Raw genomic sequence first — 21449 nt, forward strand, 5'->3', positions numbered from 1 at the left:
GTCCAGTGTGTCCTGCTGAGATTTCCTGGGCCTGTATCTGGTTCCTTTTTTCCCTGATGCTTCACATGCCCAGAGTTTCCTCTGGTCTTACGCTTCACAGTGATATCTTGTTTTCAGAGGCTCGAGCCTCGTCTCCTTTTTTTGGGATGCAGGTCTTACTCTCTTTTCCTGGCTTTTACCTACAACCCCCTCCTTCTCCAAGGGTTGGCGGTTTCCTCTAGCAGCCTTGGGTTTTCGCCTTTTAAATAGGACGCTTAACTTAATCTCCTGGCCTTGCGGTGAGGGGAGACCTGCTCCCTTCACATGTGAGCCTTGCTATGGCTTCCCTCACTCGTTTGGCTTCCAGTACTTCCTTGTTTCCTTTCTCCCCTGGCCTGTCAGGGGTTGGCCACAGGTTTTTTCGCTTTTTGGGTCTGAGACAATTTAGAGCGTCAGGTAGTTCTAACACGCGGTGCTGTCCTAATTTTTTTCTACAGCCCTTGGCTGAGCGCGGTGTTCCCTTTTGCCGCCTTCTTGCGTTTGGGATTTTCTTCCAGGCATTTTTCCTGGGGTGCTGACAGTCTTCACTGATTCTTCCTTGAGGTTTCTTCCTAGTTATGGAACCTCTTGCCCATTCTGTGTTTTTTCCTGTTGGGTCACATGGTTCTCCTGCACCTGTATACCCAACCGGTGGCATGGCTGTTCTTTTCCCACCCTCGGGGACTGCTTTTGGACGTCCCATGGTGCTGTGTCCCCCAATGCCATGCACGAGAAAATTGGATTTTTTGTACTCGCCGTAAAATCCTTTTCTCGTAGTAGGCATTGGGGGACACAGATCCCACCCTATGTTTTTACTTCCGATTCTCCGGGCTGGTCTCTTGATCTTTCCCGGTACGGGAGTTGTTGGTTCCTTGCTTTTTTTTTTTTCTCTCTCCTACTGCTTTTGGTACAAACTGAATGGCCTTGTGCCTGTGGAGAGGGTATAGCCCACCTGGGAGGAGCCAACACTTTTTGTGTCTAGTGCCTCCTAGTGGTAGTTGGACATATACCCATGGTGCTGTGTCCCCCAATGCCTACTACGAGAAAAGGATTTTACGGTGAGTACAATTATTTAGGCTAGGGCCCCGTGGAGATAAGACTGCAACACCAGACATTTCTATGTGGCTGTATTCATTTGCAATTCATTTGATATGACCAAAATATTGCCAGGTTTTATATATATATTTAACCAGAATTATATTGAAATTGTATGCAAGTCTGAAACTGGGTGACAGTGTAGTTTTGTTTTTCATCCCAAAAGTTTCTATTCCAGATGGTGAAGCAGAAGTCATCACTCCAGAGAAATTTTCTTCATGACTTCTATTGCTTTAGGCCTCATGTACACGACCGTATGTATTTTGTGGTCCGCAAAAAATACGGATGACGTCCGTGTGCATTCTGTATTTTGCAGAACGGAACAGCTGGCCCCTAACAGAACAGTACTATCCTTGTCTGTAATGTGGACAATAATAAGACATGTTTTTTTGTTTTGTTTTTTGTGATATGGACATACGGAAACGGAATGCACATGGAGTATCTTGCGTTTTTTTTTTGCAGACCCATTAAAATGAATGGTTCCGCATTACGGTCCACAAAAAAACGGAACGGACACGGAAAGAAAATACGTTCGTGTGCATGAGCCCTTATTTTCAGGCTTGTGGGCAGCTGCTCATATCATGAAAACCCACTCATGAAGATTTCAGTGAATCCCAGGTTATTTTTTGAGCACTAAGGAGAAAATGTATTAAGACCAGTCTACTCTCTTTCACACAAGCTAGTTTTCTGTCTGGATGCTATGCGTGTAGTGAATGCATAGCATCCGGACTGAATTCTGACCCAATTATTTCAATGAGTTTATGTACACATGTACATGTATGTTTTTAACGCATCATTTCTGCGTTCAGGAAAAATTGCAGCATGTTCTATATTGTGCAGCCCTGCTCTATAGAATTGAATGGGGCTTGCATGAAAAATGGTAGGCATCTGGATGCAATGCTTTTTTTCACTAATGGTTGCTAGGAGATGTTGAGTGGTGTTCAGTTTTTCTTTATACGCATGAAAAGCACATCAAAACTGTTTGAATCTGCACTGAAATACTGAACGCAATCACAGACAAAACAATCAGTTTTTTTTCCTGAACAGATCCTGATACTATCTGTTTTGCTAATGTGAAAGATATTGCTCTTGTATTGCTCGTGTGAAAGGGACTTTAATCTTGTGTTGTGCCAGCATGAGATGCGTCACAATTTTTAAAAACAAGCCTCTTAATAACTGTGGCGCATCTTCGGCTGCCCATATGCCAGAGATGAAATCTATGCCAGCTCCTTTCAGGTAAATTTTTACTTCAGTTTGGGGCTTAAATTATAATAAATGTGTTAGGCCAGGCCCTCACACTTTTTGGAAGAGTGGTGAGCGGGAACAAAAGCCACAAAAAGGCACTGATTGTTGCTCAAGCTATGCTGCGCCAAAACGTGTACCTTTTTAACTCCAGAAAACTGGTTTAGGGACCTTTTGATAAGTGCTTCACAAATTTTCAGACATGTTTTCCATTATTGCTGCTAGATGTTGAGGACTAAAGGTACTGCTAGGTGTTTGCAGTTGGGGGAGTCCATGCATAGTTTGACAATAACAGTACTTAATGGACAGTGTCAGACTGTGCAGGGACACCCCATACAACTGATAATACCCAATTGTATCTTTATTCATAAACTTCAAGCCCCCTAAGACAGTTATCTGGAGTCAAAGGCTATGTACACCTTTTGGAGTCAATTTTTTATGTTTGCATTTTACTTATTTTTGGCTAAAAATCATATTTTCAATTGGCCTTTATTAAAAATATTGAACTTTTCAGTCACAAAGGGTTAACTGTTTTTCTTACTGTGTGACTGGTACTTTCACTTTGTGCCAGTCATCTAATAAACCTTATTTCTAAACTACTGAGAGGTCATAAACACTTACTTAAGCCACATTCTTAGGCTACTTTCACACTGGCGTTTTGGCTTTCAGTTTGTGAGATCCGTTCAGGGCTCTCACAAATGGCCCAAAACAGATCAGTTTTGCCCTAATGTATTCTGAATGGAAAAGGATCTGCTCAGAATGCACCAGTTTGCTTTGTTCCGCCTCCATTCCGCTCTGGAGGCGGACACCAAAACGATGCGGAGGTAAACGGATCCGTCCTGACACACAATGTAAATCAATGGGGACGGATCCGTTTTTACTGACACAATATGGCACCATAGAAAACTGATCTGTCCCCCATTGACTTTCAGTGGTGTTCAAGACGGATCAGTTTTGGCTATGTTACAGCTAATACAAACGGATCCGTTCTGAACGGATGCATGCGGTTGTATTATCTGAACGAAAGCGTTTGTACAGATCCATGAGTGATCCACACCAAATGCGAGTGTGAAAGTAGCCTTATCAGTGAGATAAGGATTGAGCTTTAATGCTCCTCAGATGACTGGACAAAAAATCCACAGACAGCTTGTAGAGCATGTCAGTTCTGTACAGAAAAAAAGGATTACATATTGTTAATAAAGACCAATTGAAAAAATAATTGTTTAGCTCAAAGTATAAAGCAATAATTTAAAAAAAATTGCTGCCAAAGGTGTACATAGCCTTTAAGAAATCACAGATTTTGGTGCAGCTTGTTTCAAGAATTAGTGGCTTTGTGGAAGTTTTGTGGCCACTCACCACTCTTCTAAAAAAAAAAAAAAAAAAAAAGGGAGCAAAGATTGGGAGGTGCAGGGCCCAGCCTAACAGATTTATTTTAATTTATACCAGAAAAAACCTGGTGTAAATTATACCTGAAAGGAGCTGGTGTATAGTCGTGGCCAAAAGTTTTGAGAATTACATAAATATTGGAAATTGGAAAAGTTACTGCTTAAGTTTTTATAATAGCAATTTGCATATACTCCAGAATGTTATGAAGAGTGATCAGATGAATTGCATAGTCCTTCTTTGCCATGAAAATTAACTTAATCCCCAAAAAAACTTTCCACTGCATTTCATTGCTGTCATTAAAGGACCTGCTGAGGTCATTTCAGTAATCGTCTTGTTAACGATGAGAGAATGTTGACGAGCATAAGGCTGGAGATCATTATGTCAGGCTGATTGGGTTAAAATGGCAGACTTGACATGTTAAAAGGAGGGTGATGCTTGAAATCATTGTTCTTCCATTGTTAACCATGGTGACCTGCAAAGAAACGTGTGCAGCCATCATTGCGTTGCATAAAAATGGCTTCACAGGCAAGGATATTGTGGCTACTAAGATTGCACCTCAATCAACAATTTATAGGATCATCAAGAACTTCAAGGAAAGAGGTTCAATTCTTGTTAAGAAGGCTTCAGGGCGTCCAAGAAAGTCCAGCAAGCGCCAGGATAGTCTCCTAAAGAGGATTCAGCTGCGGGATCGGAGTGCCACCAGTGCAGAGCTTGCTCAGGAATGGCAGCAGGCAGGTGTGAGCGCGTCTGCACGCACAGTGAGGTGAAGACTTTTGGAAGATGGCCTGGTGTCAAGAAGGGCAGCAAAGAAGCCACTTCTCTCCAAAAAAAAAAAACAGGGACAGATTGATCTTCTGCAGAAAGTATGGTGAATGGACTGCTGAGGACTGGGGCAAAGTCATATTCTCAGATGAAGCCTCTTTCCGATTGTTTGGGGCATCTGGAAAAAGGCTTGTCCGGAGAAGAAAAGTTGAGCGCTACCATCAGTCCTGTGTCTTGCCAACAGTAGAGCATCCTGAGACCATTCATGTGTGGGCTTGCTTCTCATCCAAGGGAGTGGGCTCACTCACAATTTTGCCCAAAAACACAGCCATGAATAAAGAATGGTACCAAAACACCCTCCAACAGCAACTTCTTCCAACAATCCAACAACAGTTTGGTGAAGAACAATGCATTTTCCAGCAAGATGGAGCACCGTGCCATAAGGCAAAAGTGATAACTAAGTGGCTCGGGGACCAAAACGTTGACATTCCCTGGGAAACTCCCCAGATCTTAATCCCATTGAGAACTTGTGGTAAATCCTCAAGAGGCGGGTGGACAAACAAAAACCCACTAATTCTGACAAACTCCAAGAAGTGATTATGAAAGAATGGGTTGCTATCAGTGAAGAATTGGCCCAGAAGTTGATTGAGAGCATGCCCAATCGAATTGCAGAGGTCCTGAAAAAGAAGGGCCAACACTGCAAATACTGACTCTTTGCATAAATGTCATGTAATTGTTGATAAAAGCCTTTGAAACGTATGAAGTGCGTGTAATTATATTTCACTACATCACAGAAACAACTGAAACAAAGATCTAAAAGCAGTTTAGCAGCAAACTTTGTTAAAACTAATATTTGTGTCATTCTCAAAACTTTTGGCCACGACTGTAGATTTCAGCTCTTGCGCATGGGAGGCTTGAGATGCACCACAGTTAAGGAGTGCATCTCTAAGGCCTCTTTGACACGGTCGAGATTTCCGCGCGGGCGCAATCCGTCAGGGTGAACGCATTGCACCCGCACTGAATCCGGACCCATTCATTTCTATGGGGCTGTGCACATGAGCGGTGATTTTCACGCATGACTTGTGTGTTGAGTGAAAATCGCAGCATGGTCTGTATTGTGCGTTTTTCACGCAACGCAGGCCCCATAGAAGTGAATGGGGCTGCGTGAAAATCGCAAACAAGTGCTGTGCGATTTTCACACATGGTTGCTAGGATATGATCGAGATGGGGACCAGATCATTATTATTTTCCCTTATAACATGGTTATAAGGGAAAATAATAGCATTCTTAATACAGAATGCTTAGTAAAATAGGGATGGAGGGGTTAAAAATAAAATAAAAATGGATTTAACTCGCCTCATCCACTTGTTCGCGCAGCCCGGCTTCTCTTCTTTGATGCCCAGGAGGAAAAGGACCTGTGGTGTCGTCACTGCGCTCATCACATGGTCCGTCACATGATCCATCACCATTCTGTGAAGTCTGGGTTCGGGTTTGGGTACCAAACATGCCGATTTTTCTCACTCGCGTGCAAAATGCATTAAAGCGCTTTGCACTCGCGCTGAAAAATCACGCATTTTCCCGCGACGCACCCGCATCCTATCCGGCCCTCACACGCGACACTCGTGTGAAAGAGGACTAAGAATTGTGGCACATCTCATGCTAGCACAGCACAAATTAAGACTGGAGTACAAAAACCGCTTAATAAATAAATAAATTAATAAATGTTCTACTCAGTGCGCAAAAAGACACCTGGGCTTAGTTGCAATCCTCACTGATGTGAAGCTGCTGGAAGCAACATCGGCACAAGATTTTTTTTACTGGAATCTTGATGAGTGAGTTTTCATATGAGCAGCTGCCCAAAACCGTAGAGTAAGGCCTCATGCACATAACCATATCCATTTTGTGATCTGTAAAACACGAATACAAACAATGTCTATTCCACAGTTTTCTCACACAGATTAGTAAAAACGGCTAGTCTTGGTAAATAACACTAACATTGTTACATTTTTATCTAACTGCAATATCTTGGTCACGTCGAACAAGCATGAATTTATATAGCCACATCGAAAGAAAGGTTTTGTGTTGTCTTATCTCCATGGAGCCCTAGCCTTAATTAAAATTTAAGCAATTTTCAAAGTTTGGTAATTGTGTTTGTCCTAAATATTTATTGCCATTTTTGCCTACGTGATGACAGGCAGTTTCACCCATATTGGTTGTCACCTTTGAACTAATTTCTTAAGGTCCCTTACACATTTGTGTATTGTTGAAGAGGAATATTCTTAGTATAATCATGCCAGTGTCTCGAAACTGGCCTCAACTGTATTGAGCACCTTTAAATTGAATTGAAATGTCAAGCGCTACCCCAACATCATGGACTATCCCTTCCTGTGTGACCAAATGGATGCTAATCTTTCACACCAAGTTCCAAATATAATGGAAAAACTTATTAGAAGAAATAAAGCTGCTATAGCATCAAATTGACATCAAACCAATATGTGTCCACAGTGTTTCAATAAGATGTTCAGTACTTAAAGGATAACTGTCACACTTAGACCCTAATTTCAATTTTCATATATGTAGTTACTAATAACATGATATTCCAGAATCAGTTACTATTAGACTGACTTACCCCATATTTAATAAGATTCAGCCCTTAGCAACCAGTCTGCATAAAACTGCAATTTCACTATTCAGTTAAGATGGCCGCCACTGCCCTCACCCTGAGGCTAATCCCGCCTGCCCTCACTAGCCAGTAACAATAGCCCCCAAAAGTGTCAGTAACCAGAGCCCTCCCCTTAAAGGGTTAATCTCCTGCAGCACAAAGGGGTCCTCTTACCACATGTTGCTTTCATTTATACACTGAGCAGACGGCAGATCTCCCTTCCCTGGTCTGCGCTGATTCAACTCTACTTCTCCAGCTCTGCTGAGTGAGGGAGCGTCTGCCAAGCTCAGGGACAGGGAGAAGTGCACACAGCCCAGGCACTGTTATCAGCTGCTGGGGAGGACCTGGCTTTAATCATTTACCTACAGTCCCTGGCTGTCACTAATCTGACCTTGCACACAGCCTGCTTCTGTCTGGACCATGCTTAGCAACCCTATTATAAGCACAGGTAAAAGTAGGCAGTACAGGGAACAAAAATGTGGAATTAAGGGGTAATTGAATACACAGTGAAAAGTTGAAATAGGGCCACCAAGGAGATATTAATCACCACAATCCAATACTCCAAAAAAAATAAAAAATACGAGAGTTATACTTTAAATTTGGATGCACATACTTTTGGCCTTGTAATGTATGACTAGTTTACATTTTAATAAACCCTAGGTGCGCTCTCTGAAAGACTGCATGTATGTATAGATATAGATTAATATATCTTTTATTTGTTTATACTCTTTTACATCACGTTCAAACTTTACAGTTTATATTTCCTCATTCTATATTTATTTTATATTCAATTCTCAAATTTCCTTTTTTATCTCATTTAATTTTTAATTACCTGTTTTTATGTGTTTCTCTTAAAAAATAAATTTTTCCCCCTTTTTCCCCCCCCCTCCCTTTGGAACAGATTAAGGTGGTCAATGCGTTCCGCAGCTCCCTGTATGAGGGGCTTGAAAAGCCACAGACCCGCAGTGCCATTCATAACTTCATGACCCATCCGGAGTTCACACCACAGGAGACGAGGCCTGATCCCGAACTAACAGACAGTGACAGCGAGGGCGAGGAATCACGTGGTCTTCTAAAAGAACATACTGTACAGACCCACAATCACAATAACAACTCTTCTGCTGAATCACGCCCATTGGACATCACAGTATCACCGTCTGAAAGCCCAGTGCACAGTATGGAGACCTCAATTTAACACCAAAATTAAAGACCATTTCAGCTTGGAATCTGGATGAGGTCACAGCTCCTTCCCTTGCTGTCCTGTCCTTTCACCACCCTGTACCCAACAAGCTCACAACTAGCCATCGTCATCTCATTCAAGAACACAGACCTGTTAAACACTAACCCATACTAGGTACAGGCAGCCTAAAATGCCTCATCGCATCAACAATACATAAAGCCATAATCACACTGAACCTGATGTATCAACGCTATTTGAGAAAAAGTGTGCTTGATGCCAGTAGCAGCCAACTAGATCCAGCTTTCATGTTAAAAACAGTGAAAAATGAAATATGGCCTCAGAATTGGTGCAACAAGTCCACTTTTTCTTTGAGTCTGTTCAATTTGAGTCCCATTGTGTGTAAGCATCAACCAAACATGTAGCCATAAAGCCATAGGCAGTCTATATATAATATAGATTCTTAAAAATTTGGCTAAGCCAAAATTCCTATGAACACATAACTATAAAATGACTTCCTAGTAAAACTATCCCCCTACTCACTACCATTGTCTTAGTAATTATAATTGTACATTAGGCCTGTTCTTCCTATGTGCAACATTATTTGTGATCATTGTGTAAACAGTCTTCAGCACTACACCTTATAATAGAACCATGAAGAAATGTATTTATTTGATACATATAATGTCTTAAACACATACATTTTCACACATAGCGCTATGTTTAATTAATTTGAAGAGTTTTTAGGTTTCTAAAATTTGGTCATATATTCACCTTTACATCTATTACACAGGCGCTTGGTACTGATGTCATAATCACAGCGCATGTGAGTTTTTACGCTTTTAACTCCCTTTGTTTCCCTTTGTCTTGTGTGTTTGCATGTTTGACCTGTTCCCTGTCCCGTTGCTCCCTTTATATCCTATATATCCTGCTTGTTCTTCTCCTACCCTGTTTGTCAGAATCCAAAGGTGCCACTTAAAAAGGAAGCTGATCTTAGGATTTTATTTCCAACCAAAGTGTGCCACCCATTATTGCTTCACCCAGGCACAGCACCCAATGCACCTGTCTTCCACCTGTAGGACTGCATTACCCCACAGCTTCTCTACCCCCAGACTGTGTGAAGCTGTGAACTTTTGCAGCATGCCAACTGCCAGATATCTCCCAATACCAAGGAGTAAAAACTGTGCCATTCTGCCAGTTTAGCTGGTGTTTGTACCCCCTGAAGTTCTGATCCTGAAACCTGGAGGTCACCAAACTCTGTAGAGTGTTCCAGGGTGTGTTAATGGAAGGAGGGCTACACTGCCGTAGAAAAAAAAAAAAAGCATGTGTGTAATAAAGATACAGTATATAGACATGTGATTACACATACATACACGAACATTGGTACGTTTACAATCACTGTTCCTGAATGAGGGCTAATGAATTTTTGGAGTTTTGCACTGCTGCTGACCTTGCTCTACTGCCTAGAAATGCAAGCTATGGTGGAACACAGTATTCAAAATGGAATAGTTGGGCTGTGCACTACCATAATAACACATAGTACAGCAGGGCAATGTTTTTTCATGAGACTGGCACCGCTCTTTATCAGAATGAAAACAAACCAGTGTTGGCCACAATTTACGTGCATTAAAGAAGCATGGATATTATGCATTGCGGAGGTAACCTGGCTATTAACACTGCCTTTTACCTATGCATGTGATGGTGGCAAAATTTCCACATTCACAAGTACAAGAAAAAAATATAATTGCTTCAACAGAGCATACTATCCATTTGCTAAGTTGTGTCCACCTCCATCACTCCTTTTTTTCACTGCCAGAAGGGGTTTACAACTAGCAATGTAGGGGAAGAAAACCCTTCCCTGCACTGGTGTGAGTGGATTTCTTTTCCCTTTCTTGTGCCTTCTTATAGTTCCTGCACAACTCCTAGTTTTTAAGTGTTCCTTATAAAGGGAAGTGTTTTTAAGATCTCCCCCGGCCTCCCTCTGCAGCCTCTGACACTTCTTCCTTCTCAAGTTAGTCAATGTCACGGTCCCACCTACCTGTTCAGGAATGGAATTTTTCTGGGAGAATTTTAGCTCTTGGTACATGCATTAGTCAGGTGTGGGGATCGAATGAATGTTTGTCTAATGCGGTGCAATCATTCCAGTAAGCAATTTTTCTCTCACAAGCACTGCACATAGTATATTAAATCAGTTTTGTCAGTTGTCCGTTGGCTAAGTAAGTGCAAGGAAGAAATCTATTGATTTGAATCGACGTTCTAAGCACTATTAATGAAATCCTAAGTGTTCAACTTTGATGCTTTTTGCTCAGACAAGATCTGTAATATATTGCAAAATACTAATTCAGTTTTACATATTTAACAAAGAATGTGTATACTGGCAGCTAATGGGGTTCATTGACAGTGTTTTAATACATAAGAAAAGATCTAATGTTTTTCATTGTATTGCCAAAAAGAACTGCATTTGGAATGTGCACATTGATGGACACCGTAGTACTGTTAACCCCTTATAAACCTTTCTTTTTTTTGCTGTACATTGCAGTTACGTTATTGAATTAGCTTCTGGGGAAGTGATATAGGTAGCCTAATAGTAAAGATTTGCAAGCCATCTTGAAGCTGCTTGGCTTAGTTGTAAAATGATTCTAGACAATGGAACGCTCATTGCATTTCTTTTTTTAATTTTTTTTTATTTGATTTGATGTTTTTTATGCTTTCGGGAGAAAAAAAAGATTTAAAAAAGGCTATGAATTTGTTATGCAGAAATGCTGGTTTGTTAATTAAGAGAACCAGTAAAGCTTTAGTGCTGTGTGCACAATAGATGAGGATCCAAGGCCAATCCCAGAAGGGGCAATGCTAGTCTCATGACCAGCAGCTAGATCGTGGTTCAAAAGCCAATAGTGTATTTTTGATTTCTCACACCACTGGCAGCTCAGTGCTCTGTAGGCATGGAGCTGTCCTACAGAAATGTGTTTTTATACATGCATATATATAGATATATAAATATATAAATTATGTTCATATATGGCAGGGCGTTCTGTAGTGTATGCTTTATATGTGCTGATGTTTTCTTATGTAAAATAGGTTTTTCTATTTTCTTTTCATGTTGCGTACACAACAGAGATCCTGAATTTTTATTTCTTTTTTTTCTTTGTTGGGGAGACTATAAAGCATACAGTTATGGGAGAGTTTTTTCTGTCATTTTTATATATGTTAATTCCTTCATTGCCAGGGACAATTTGACAAATGCTGTTAGAGTGTACAGCAGATGTCTCTTGGCAGTGAAAAGCTTAGCCATATGAAAGGTAGTCTTACAAACTAAGTGCTGTGTTGGACAAGGAAAAGAGGAGGAATGTGTAGGGCATTTGGAGGTGTACATGGAGAGTGTTTTGCAGCAGCTGCATATTGGGTGCAAAATTTCCACCAGAATCCGTTAACATTCCAAATACCTCCTGTATGGATTGGATTCCCAGTGCTGGCAAATGAAATCACAACATGTAACAGGCAGAGCAGGGCATTTTTTTTTACAATGAAAGGGGTTTTTGAATGGCTGCTAATTTTACAGCCTTAGTCCTAATTTGACAACTAAAAGAATAGTAACATTTACTTCAAATTCACAATAATCAGTAGCTGCTATTTGAATAATGCTGTGATGGTATACAGTGATGGAGTCTATTAGCCTGAACATCAGAGGCCCATTGAGCTATACCGTGGTCCTTTCACAACAGAATGAAGTTAATGGCATTTGTTTAAAATGACCCACTCACAACAGACAAAAAATAAATGTACAGTTCTGCTTTCTATAATGTATGCCGTCTGAGGTATTGCTCAGTTTTATTTAATGCTACCTATTCCTGGATAAATAACATGAAGTTAATGTGGCATTGCATGCATTGTGTAGCAGCATATGATTTACAAATGTGTTATGTCCCCAGTTAATTTTCACATAGAACATCACAAAAGTAATATGTAATGCATAAATGTGTGAACAGATGGGCGCTCAATATATACAGTATATCTTGGTTACTGACAGCTAGTGTTTCTGACCTGTTCATGTTTGAGAAATTTGCCGCTAATACCAATTTTATACTTTGTCTTCTGCTATAAAATCGACTGAGTCTTTCATCATCGGACAAAATAGAGCGGATAGTTGTAATAAATTATAATAGGTAAAATCTGATGCATTTGTATTGAAATTATTCTACATCATAATGGTCTCATAAAATTAAAATGCAGCTCACAGAACTTTAGGATTGTGGCCACATACACTCTATTCCCCTATATTCTCCATTGTCCTTAATATAGACATATGTTCTACAAGTCTTTCACAAATCTTGTAAACATTTATCTGTCGCCCGGAAAGAGCATGCCTTATTAAACTTGGGTTTTCTAACCTGTTTTACTTATCTTTTTTTCATTCAGTAATTGGTTAAACAAAGACTGTTAGGCCTCATGCACACGACCGTTGTGTGCATCCGCGTCCGTTCCGTCATTTTTCACAGTTTAGCGGAGGTCCCATTCATTTCTATGCAGCTGTAAAAAAAAAAATGATAGTCCTCCGTTTTTTCTCCGCATCCGTGATTCCAGTTCGTCAAAAAAATATAACCTGTCCTATTGTTGTCAGTGGAAAATGGAGGACGGACCCATTCAAGTCAATGGGTCCGTCAAAAAAAACGGATGCACAACTGGTATGTCATCCGTGTCCGTTTTTTTCTACAAGACCTTGGTGCAATAAAATTACACTTTTCATTAACCTTCCTTTTTCCCCCCTGTCAGACCAAAAAAAAGGAAGACACAAGGAAACACAACTGAAGCAAAATCGGACACGGACCACTGAAGCCAAATCACTGACGTGTGCATGAGGCCTTATTTTGTATAAATCAACTGACTGACTATGAGTTTTGTGTTTGCATGATATTAAAGAAATGCTGATACATTTTTTATTTTTAAGTCCATTTGTATTACATTCCAGTCCAACCTTAGTGCTGGCTGTCGCTGGATTCTGCAGTGTATCTGCATTATGCAATGTAACACCCCCTCCCCCCAACTCCCCTATAAAGTACAGCCTGTGCATGTAACTTTTGGATCCCTGAAAAAAAACTTCGAATGGATTGTTCAATACTGCCATCTGTCTAGGGATTTGAGTATGATCTGCAGCATTTACTCCAAGGATAAATAAAGCTGTTTCTCAAAAAAAGCAGAGTAGCTGGAAAAGACTGTTAATAATGTGTATGGGGCATTAAGAATACTAATAATCATGGTAACATTGAGAATGTAATGTACAGGGTGGGCCATTTATATGGATACACCTTAATAAAATAGGAATGGTTGGTGATATTAACTTCTGTTTGTGGCACATTAGTATATGTGAGGGGGGAAAAATTTCAAGATGGGTGCTGACCATGTCGACCATTTTGAATCCAACTTTTGTTTTTTCAATCGGAAGAGGGTCATGTGACACATCAAACTTATTGGGAATTTCACACGAAAAACAATGGTGTGCTTGGTTTTAATGTAACTTTATTCTTTCATGAGTTATTTACAAGTTTATCTTTGTTTACAGCCATTGACATGTCGCCGAGGTTAACACGTGAGGAGCGGATAGAAATTGTGTTGATGTCTGAACGCAGTAATCGGGTCATTGCAGCAGATTTCAATGCAAGACACCCTACGAGACCACCCATTTCCCATGCTACAGTTAGCAAACTGCTTGCTAAGTTTCGTGAAACTGGTTCAGTGTTGGATTTGCCAAAGGACGCATGAAATCTGTCTCTAATGAAGAAACATCAGTGGCTGTCCTAGCTTCATTCAGCAAGAGCCCACAGCGTAGCACTCGCCGCATGTCACTGGAGAACATCCCTTCGGCGGATATTAGCTACTCACAAATGGCACCCTTACAAACTCCAGCTACTGAAGCATCTCAACGAGGATGACCCAGATCGGCGCACTGAATTTGCAGAATGGGCAAAACAAAAATTGGAACAGGACCCTCAGTTTACGCAGATTTTGTTCAGTGATGAGGCAAACTTTTATGTGAATGGTGAAGTTAACAAACAAAACCACCGCTATTGGTCTGACACTAACCCACATTGGATAGATCCCTCCAAGACTGTTGGAACAAAAAAAATTGATGGTATGGTGTTGTATATGGAGTACAAAGATAGTGGGGCCATTCTTCATCAATGGAAACCTCAAGGCCACTGGATATGCGAAATTGCTACATGATGATGTGTTTCCCTCTTTATGCACTGAAGCTGGCACGTTCCCTGAGTTTTTCCAGCAAGATGGTGCACCACCACATTATGGGTGTCAGGTCTGAGCATTCCTAGATGAACAGTTTCCTGGAAAGTGGATTGGTCGTCGTGGGCCAGTTGAATGGCCGCCAAGGTCTCCCGATCTGACCCCCTTAGACTTTTATCTTTGGGGTCATCTGAAGGCAATTGTCTATGCTGTGAAGATACGAGATGTGCAGCACCTGAAACTACGGATACTGGAAGCCTGTGCTAGCATTTCTCCTGCGGTGTTGCTATCAGTGGGAGAAGAGGGTTGCATTGACAATCCAACACAATGGGCAGCACATTGAACACATTTTATAAGTGGTCAGAAACTTGTAAATAACTCATGAAAGAATAAAGTTACGTTAAAACCAAGCACACCATTGTTTTTCTTGTGAAATTCCCAATAAGTTTCATGTGTCACATGACCCTCTTCCTATTGAAAAAACAAAAGTTGGATTCAAAATGGCCGCCATGGTCACCACCCATCTTGAAAAGTTTCCCCCCTCACATATACTAATGTGCCACAAATAGGAAGTTAATATCACCAACCATTCCCATTTTATTATGGTGTATCCATATAAATGCCCCACCCTGTAGAAGAAGAGGTTTACAGGCCATAGGTTCAAGTGTGTTGATTTGCATAGGTATATTTCGTATGAAAATGAATGTACAGATCAGTGTACAAGAGGGGGCAAATGATATAACGAAGATAACCTTAAACTGGCCCTGATTTCCATTGTCACCCCCAAAATGTTTATTTAGGTGTTGTATCCAAAATGATTACGTTTGTCTGCAGCTGCTTCATTGTTTACACTGTACGCTGTGTATTTGTAGCGGCTGGTCAGAGTATTGCATTTTTTTCCTGTTCATGGGAGTGGGACAAAGCTGAAGGTACTGAAAGTCAGACTCTTGACGATCTGATATTGATGGCCTATGCCAAGGATAGCCCATCAGTATTGTAAACTTGGAAAGCTGGTTCAGATTTATGTTTTATTATAATTGTATTTTTATTAAGGTTTTTATCACATAGTACATATAATACAAGCAATCAAGTTCCATGGTAGGAGTCCCCACCAGTGGACCAACATTAGTAAATACGCATGAAAGGCATCTAGAAATAATCTGTGCTGACCATAAACCAAAAATTGCTACAGACAATTATAAATGTTTAACTGCCATATAACATTGACGCATAAAATAAAGATACCCTTTGTGATAAATAATAAATATAAAAGACAGGATAAAACAGACAAAACAATGGACATAACAGAGACAATACGGATAGGTCTTGGGGAAGGGAGAGATCATCATTATTCCCCCAACTGCCAGATCATACTTGGCTGAACCTATAAGTTCCCACCTATCCCAGATTGTACTGAAAAGATCTACTTTTATCTAGTAAGAGAGCCGCCATGTACGCCATAGTGCGTGTCTTTTCTACATATCTGTTCTTGGCTTATGTCCACATGGATGCTGCTGTAAATCACGAACATGCAAATTGTATACGCGTCAGATTTTGGCCTTTGCAAATTATAGTATGTGACATAGCCCTAGTAGATAAAGGAAAATGTTACTATATGGCCTCATGCACACGACCGTTGTTTTGGTCTGCATCCGAGCCACAGTTTTTGCGGCTTGGATGCGGACCCATTCACTTCAATGGGGCGGCAAAAGATGCGGACAGCACTCCGTGTGCTGTCCGCATCCGTTTCTCCATTACGTGGTCCGCAAAAAAAAAATAAAATAGAACCTGTCCTATTCTTGTCAGTTTTGCGGACAAGAATAGGCAGTTATATCAATGGCTGTCCGTGCCGTTCGGCAAATTGCGGGAACACACACAGCGGTCGTCTGCATGAGGCCTATATGTGTGGAATTTATTTATTTTTTTTCAATTTTTAAATCCTTTACACCAGAATTGAGATGAAATCTGAAACATTTATTGGTTACTTTTTGTGTCACATTGAAAATACTGTTCAGTCTTGAGTGTAACCTATTACAGAGCAGAGGAAGCTGAGCAGAATTGAATAGATAAATCGATGCATCATTCTGCTTACCTCTTCCTGCTCTGTAACAAATCTATACCAGTAATTCTTCCATTAAAAGTAATTCCAGTTATACTGTAGATTTTAACAGATATGCTCATGTAGTTGCTTACCTTATGTACATTTTCCCATGCTTTTTTTTTTTCCAATTTGTAATCTCCTGACTAGAGATGAGCGAATCGAAGTTGACGAAGTGGAATTAGATCCGAATTTCAGGAAAAATTTGATTCGCACCGAAATCAGCAGCCAGCCAGCCCTGTGATGTCACAGCCCTATAAATAGCGGCAGCCATCTTGGATTCTGCCATTTTCCAGTGCAGGGAGAGACGTCAGCAGCCGCTAGGGACAGTGCTAGAAAAAACGTCATTGTGCTAAAAAATAAGATTTTCAAGTGCAGGGAAAGATTATTCAAGGTGTAAGGAAAGAATAGGGAGGAATCATTCCACTGCATTCATGTTGAACAGGGTTCAGTAGGGGAGGTTACAGCCTGGGTAATAGGAACAATTCTATTGCATCTTGCTGCACTGACTGGGGACCCAAATTGCCATTATATAGCTCTGTAATTCCAGAAAATCGTTCTTATTAGGGTTCAAGTGCTGTTTGATACAGGCATTACCAGGGTTTATTATAAGGAAATATTTCTATCTTATTTGCCCTTGTGTGGTGCAGTTATATGTGCTAAAGCATTTTTTGGCTTGTATTAATGGTAAAAAGGGCTTATTAGCCGTTGTGTGGTGAAGTGCTAAAATTACAGCACTTTTTGTCATGTATTAGTGGCAAAAAGTATATATATATTTGCCGTTCAGCTGTGCAGTTATATGTTCTAAAGCAGGGGTGTCAAACTCAAATTCATCGGGGGCCGCATCAGCAGTTTGGTCACCCTCAAAGGGCCGGAAAACTTACAGTTACTTGGCTTGGCTCTTGGGGATCTCGGACGCCACTTCCACACTTTGGCCGGGGGCTCGGTGGAGCTGATGAGGTGTTTTATCCTAATGAGAAAGATTTCATAATAAGTATTTGGAGAAGGTGCAGAGGGATAGCAGAGCAGGGAGAGGCTGGTGCTGCTACTAGGGGGTCATACCATGGGGGAGTAATAAAGCCCACCATAATGCCCCCCCCCCCCCCCCAGTAGTAATAATTCTCTTTATAATGTGACAGTGCAAAAAATACCCCCTTGTAATGCCCCCATTTGAGCTAATGTCCTCATAATGTGCCAGTATAAAATGCTCCAGTAGATGCCCTCAGTGTCCCCCATAATTTGCAAGTATAGAATACCCCTTCTTAGTGTCCCCCGTAGATGACCCCATAGTACTCCTCTCCCCCCTTCCCCATAGTGCCCACCATGTGTCCCAGTATAAAATTGTACTGTACAGAGAGCCCATATAAAATACCCCTTCTTTGTGGCCTCAGTAGATGCCCCTATAGTGCCCCCAATCATGTGCCAGTATTAACAGCCCCCCCCCCTGTGCCAGTATTAACAGCCCCCCCCCTGTGCCAGTAATAGCAGCCCCCCTGTGCCAGTAATAGCAGCCCCCAGTAATAACAGCCCCTCTGTGCCAGTAATAACAGCCCCCCAGTAATAACAGCCCCTCTGTGGCAGTAATAACAGCCCCCAGTAATAACAGCCCCTCTGTGCCAGTAATAACAGCTCCCAGTAATAAGAGCCCCTCTGTGTCAGTAATAACAGCCCCTCTGTGCCAGTAATAACAGCCCCTCTGTGCCAGTAATAACAGCCCCTCTGTGCCAGTAATAACAGCCCCCAGTAATAACAGCCCCTCTGTGTCAGTAATAACAGCCCCCAGTAATAAGAGCCCCTCTGTGTCAGTAATAACAGCCCCTCTGTGCCAGTAATAACAGCCCCCAGTAATAACAGCCCCTCTGTGTCAGTAATAACAGCCCCTCTGTGTCAGTAATAACAGCCCCCGCCAGTAATAACACCCCCCCCCCCCTTTGCCAGTAATAGCAGCCCCCCTGTGCCAGTAATAACAGCCCCCAGTAATAAGAGCCCCTCTGTGTCAGTAATAACAGCCCCTCTGTGCCAGTAATAACAGCCCCCTTTGCCAGTAATAACAGCCCCCCCTTTGCCAGTAATAACAGCCCCCCCTTTGCCAGTATTAACAGCCCCCCCTTTGCCAGTATTAACAGCCCCCCCTTTGCCAGTATTAACAGCCCCCCCTTTGCCAGTATTAACAGCCCCCCCCTTGCCAGTATTAACAGCCCCCCCTTTGCCAGTATTAACAGCCCCCCCTTTGCCAGTATTAACAGCCCCCCCTTTGCCAGTATTAACAGCCCCCCCTTTGCCAGTATTAACAGCCCCCCCTTTGCCAGTATTAACAGCCCCCCCTTTGCCAGTAATAACAGCCCCCCCTTTGCCAGTAATAACAGCCCCCCCCTTTGCCAGTAATAACAAACAGCCCCCCCCCTTTGCCAGTAATAACAGCCCCCCCTTTGCCAGTAATAACAAACAGCCCCCCCTTTGCCAGTAATAACAGCCCCCGCCAGTAAAAGTATTGTACATAATAAAAAAAAAAACACATACTTACCTCCTTGGCAGCGATGCGATGCAGGCCTCTTCTGGCCTGTGTCCCACGCTGTATGGCTCAGGCAGCGCGATGACGTGCCTGCAGCCTATCAGAGGAAGGGAAAGGGACACGCCTCTCCCTCCCCTACCGCAGCACAGGCAGGCATCTGAATCGCTGTCCTGAGGACGGCGATACAGATGACTGGAGATGAGCGCTTCCACAATGGAAGCGCTCATCTCCCTGTGCTCCGCCGCCAGCTCGCTCGCATCGCATCTCGGCGGCAGCTGCGCGGGCCACATGACTAGGTCTGGCGGGCCGGATTCGGCCCGCGGGCCTTGTGTTTGGCACCCGTGTTCTAAAGCCTTTTGTGGCGTGTATTAGTGGCAAAAGTAAAATATATTTGCCGTTCAGTGGTGGTTATATGTTCTAAAGCCCTTTTTGTTGTGTAATAGTGGCAAAATAAAAATATATATTGCCATTCAGCAGCGCAGTTATATGTTCTAATGCCTTTTTGCCGCATGTATTAGTGGCCCAAAAATATATATAGTTGCCGTTCAACGGTGCAGTTATATGTTCTAAAGCATGTTTTGTCGTCTATTAGTGGCACAGAAAAAGCATTTGCCGTTGTGTGGTGAAGTGAGAAAATTACAGCCCTTTTTGGCGTGTATTAGTGGGGAAAAAATAAGGCTTATTAGCCGTTGTGTGGTAAAGTGAGAAAATTACAGACTCTTTTGGGGTGTTTTAATTTCCCTGCACAGGGGAGTGGCAGAGGCCTAAATGTTTCTGGCACAGGTCGCAGCAGGGGGCTTGGCAGCAGGAGTCGCAGCGAGAGGCCTGAGCTCTTGTTGTCATCTAGCGGTCATGTCTTGACCAGCAACCCAGCGGTCATCTCTGTTTTGGATCCACTCCTGTTTTTTTTGGCATTAGCAATACTGATGGATTGCTGACCGAGTGAAGGCAGATGCTCAACAGACAGGAACCGTTTTTTGGGGGTTATTTGTTCTGACGGATCAGAGGAAGGGCAAATTAATCAGTGACGTCAACACAAACTTACTGCTGACACCCTCTCCACTCTGTCAGGGGGGCTCTACTTGTATAAGCGTTTAATAGAACAGGTTCTGTTGACATCTATGTGAAATCAGCTGACAATGGTGTAAAAGGAGTGCGCTTCTTGGCGCTAACATCGACCTGTAAGGCTGAGTTCATACTTGAGTTATTTGGTCAGTTTTGGCCCTGTGACTGCCCAAATAAGTGAAATGTGCAATGATTCTAACAGCTTGTCATCTGCATGTCATACCAACTCACAGTATTGTTTCACTACCACAGCAGACTCCCTATGCGTGTTACTGCAAGGCACAGTGTTCTACACCACTACAAAGGCTTTCTGCAGCCAGGAAATAGCCATTTTTTAACGCAATTCGCAGCGAATAAATTCCGATCGAACCAAATTTTTTCAGAGAATTTGGCAAACCAGTCAAATCGAATTTTTTAAAAATTCGCTCATCTCTACTCCTGACCCATTATTATCATGTAAACAATTCACTCTGGTTTATTTCCTTCCTGTATGTGGCACCCCGACCAAATGCATGATTCATGTCGTCTGCCACAGCTCCAGAACTGCCCCTAACAACACAAAGCTAGTTAGCCATTCCCCTATCACTACCACGGTTGCTTCTTAGAGACTTCCATGGATATAAGTGCTTTGGAAATGAGAGAGCTGGACGGACATGGTCATGTAATCACAGCCCAGAACGGAAAATAGGAGCAAAAAAGGTAAACCAATTACATTACAAAATAACAGGTACCTTCATAAATGAAAATTGTAAAGGATATTGATGCAAACCAAAAATCCATTTTAAAGCAACCCTCTGGTTCAAGAAAGAAAATTCACATCAACTGGGGAACAAAACACTTGGGGCCATCCTTTTAATCTTGTCAGCTGCAGCTCCACCACTTCCTGTGCTCCTCTTTTGTCATCCAAGATGGCCTCACTGCTTCTCAGACTGGTACCATATTGCTTTTGGGGGGCAGATTTTGCTGGAATGATTTTCAGGCACCATATCGCATTTAAAGAGACCCTGAGGTACCCCTAACATTGGAAACCCAAAAAATAGTAACCCCATTTCATAGAACACTTGGCTTTGAAAATTGAAAACAACATTTTTTTTTTTCAAATAAAATGTTGCTTTAGCCCCAGATTTTTCATAAGGGGTTACAGAAGAAAAAGCACCCAATGGTTTGTTACATATTTTCTCCTGAATGCGGCAACGCC

General features: G+C 41.9%; 1 protein-coding gene across 1 annotated transcript in view; it reads left to right on the forward strand.

Annotated features, from left to right (window-relative positions):
- ATP2B4 (ATPase plasma membrane Ca2+ transporting 4) overlaps positions 1-12727 on the forward strand; it is a 228982-nt gene extending 216255 nt beyond the window's left edge. The window contains 1 exon segment of the mRNA XM_040424121.1: positions 8067-12727. Coding sequence (XP_040280055.1) covers positions 8067-8360 — 294 coding nt within the window. The 3' untranslated portion in view covers positions 8361-12727.
- The last annotated feature ends 8722 nt before the right edge of the window (positions 12728-21449 follow it).

The sequence above is a fragment of the Bufo bufo genome, chromosome 3 (genome assembly GCF_905171765.1).
Source record: "Bufo bufo chromosome 3, aBufBuf1.1, whole genome shotgun sequence".
NCBI lineage: Eukaryota > Metazoa > Chordata > Amphibia > Anura > Bufonidae > Bufo > Bufo bufo.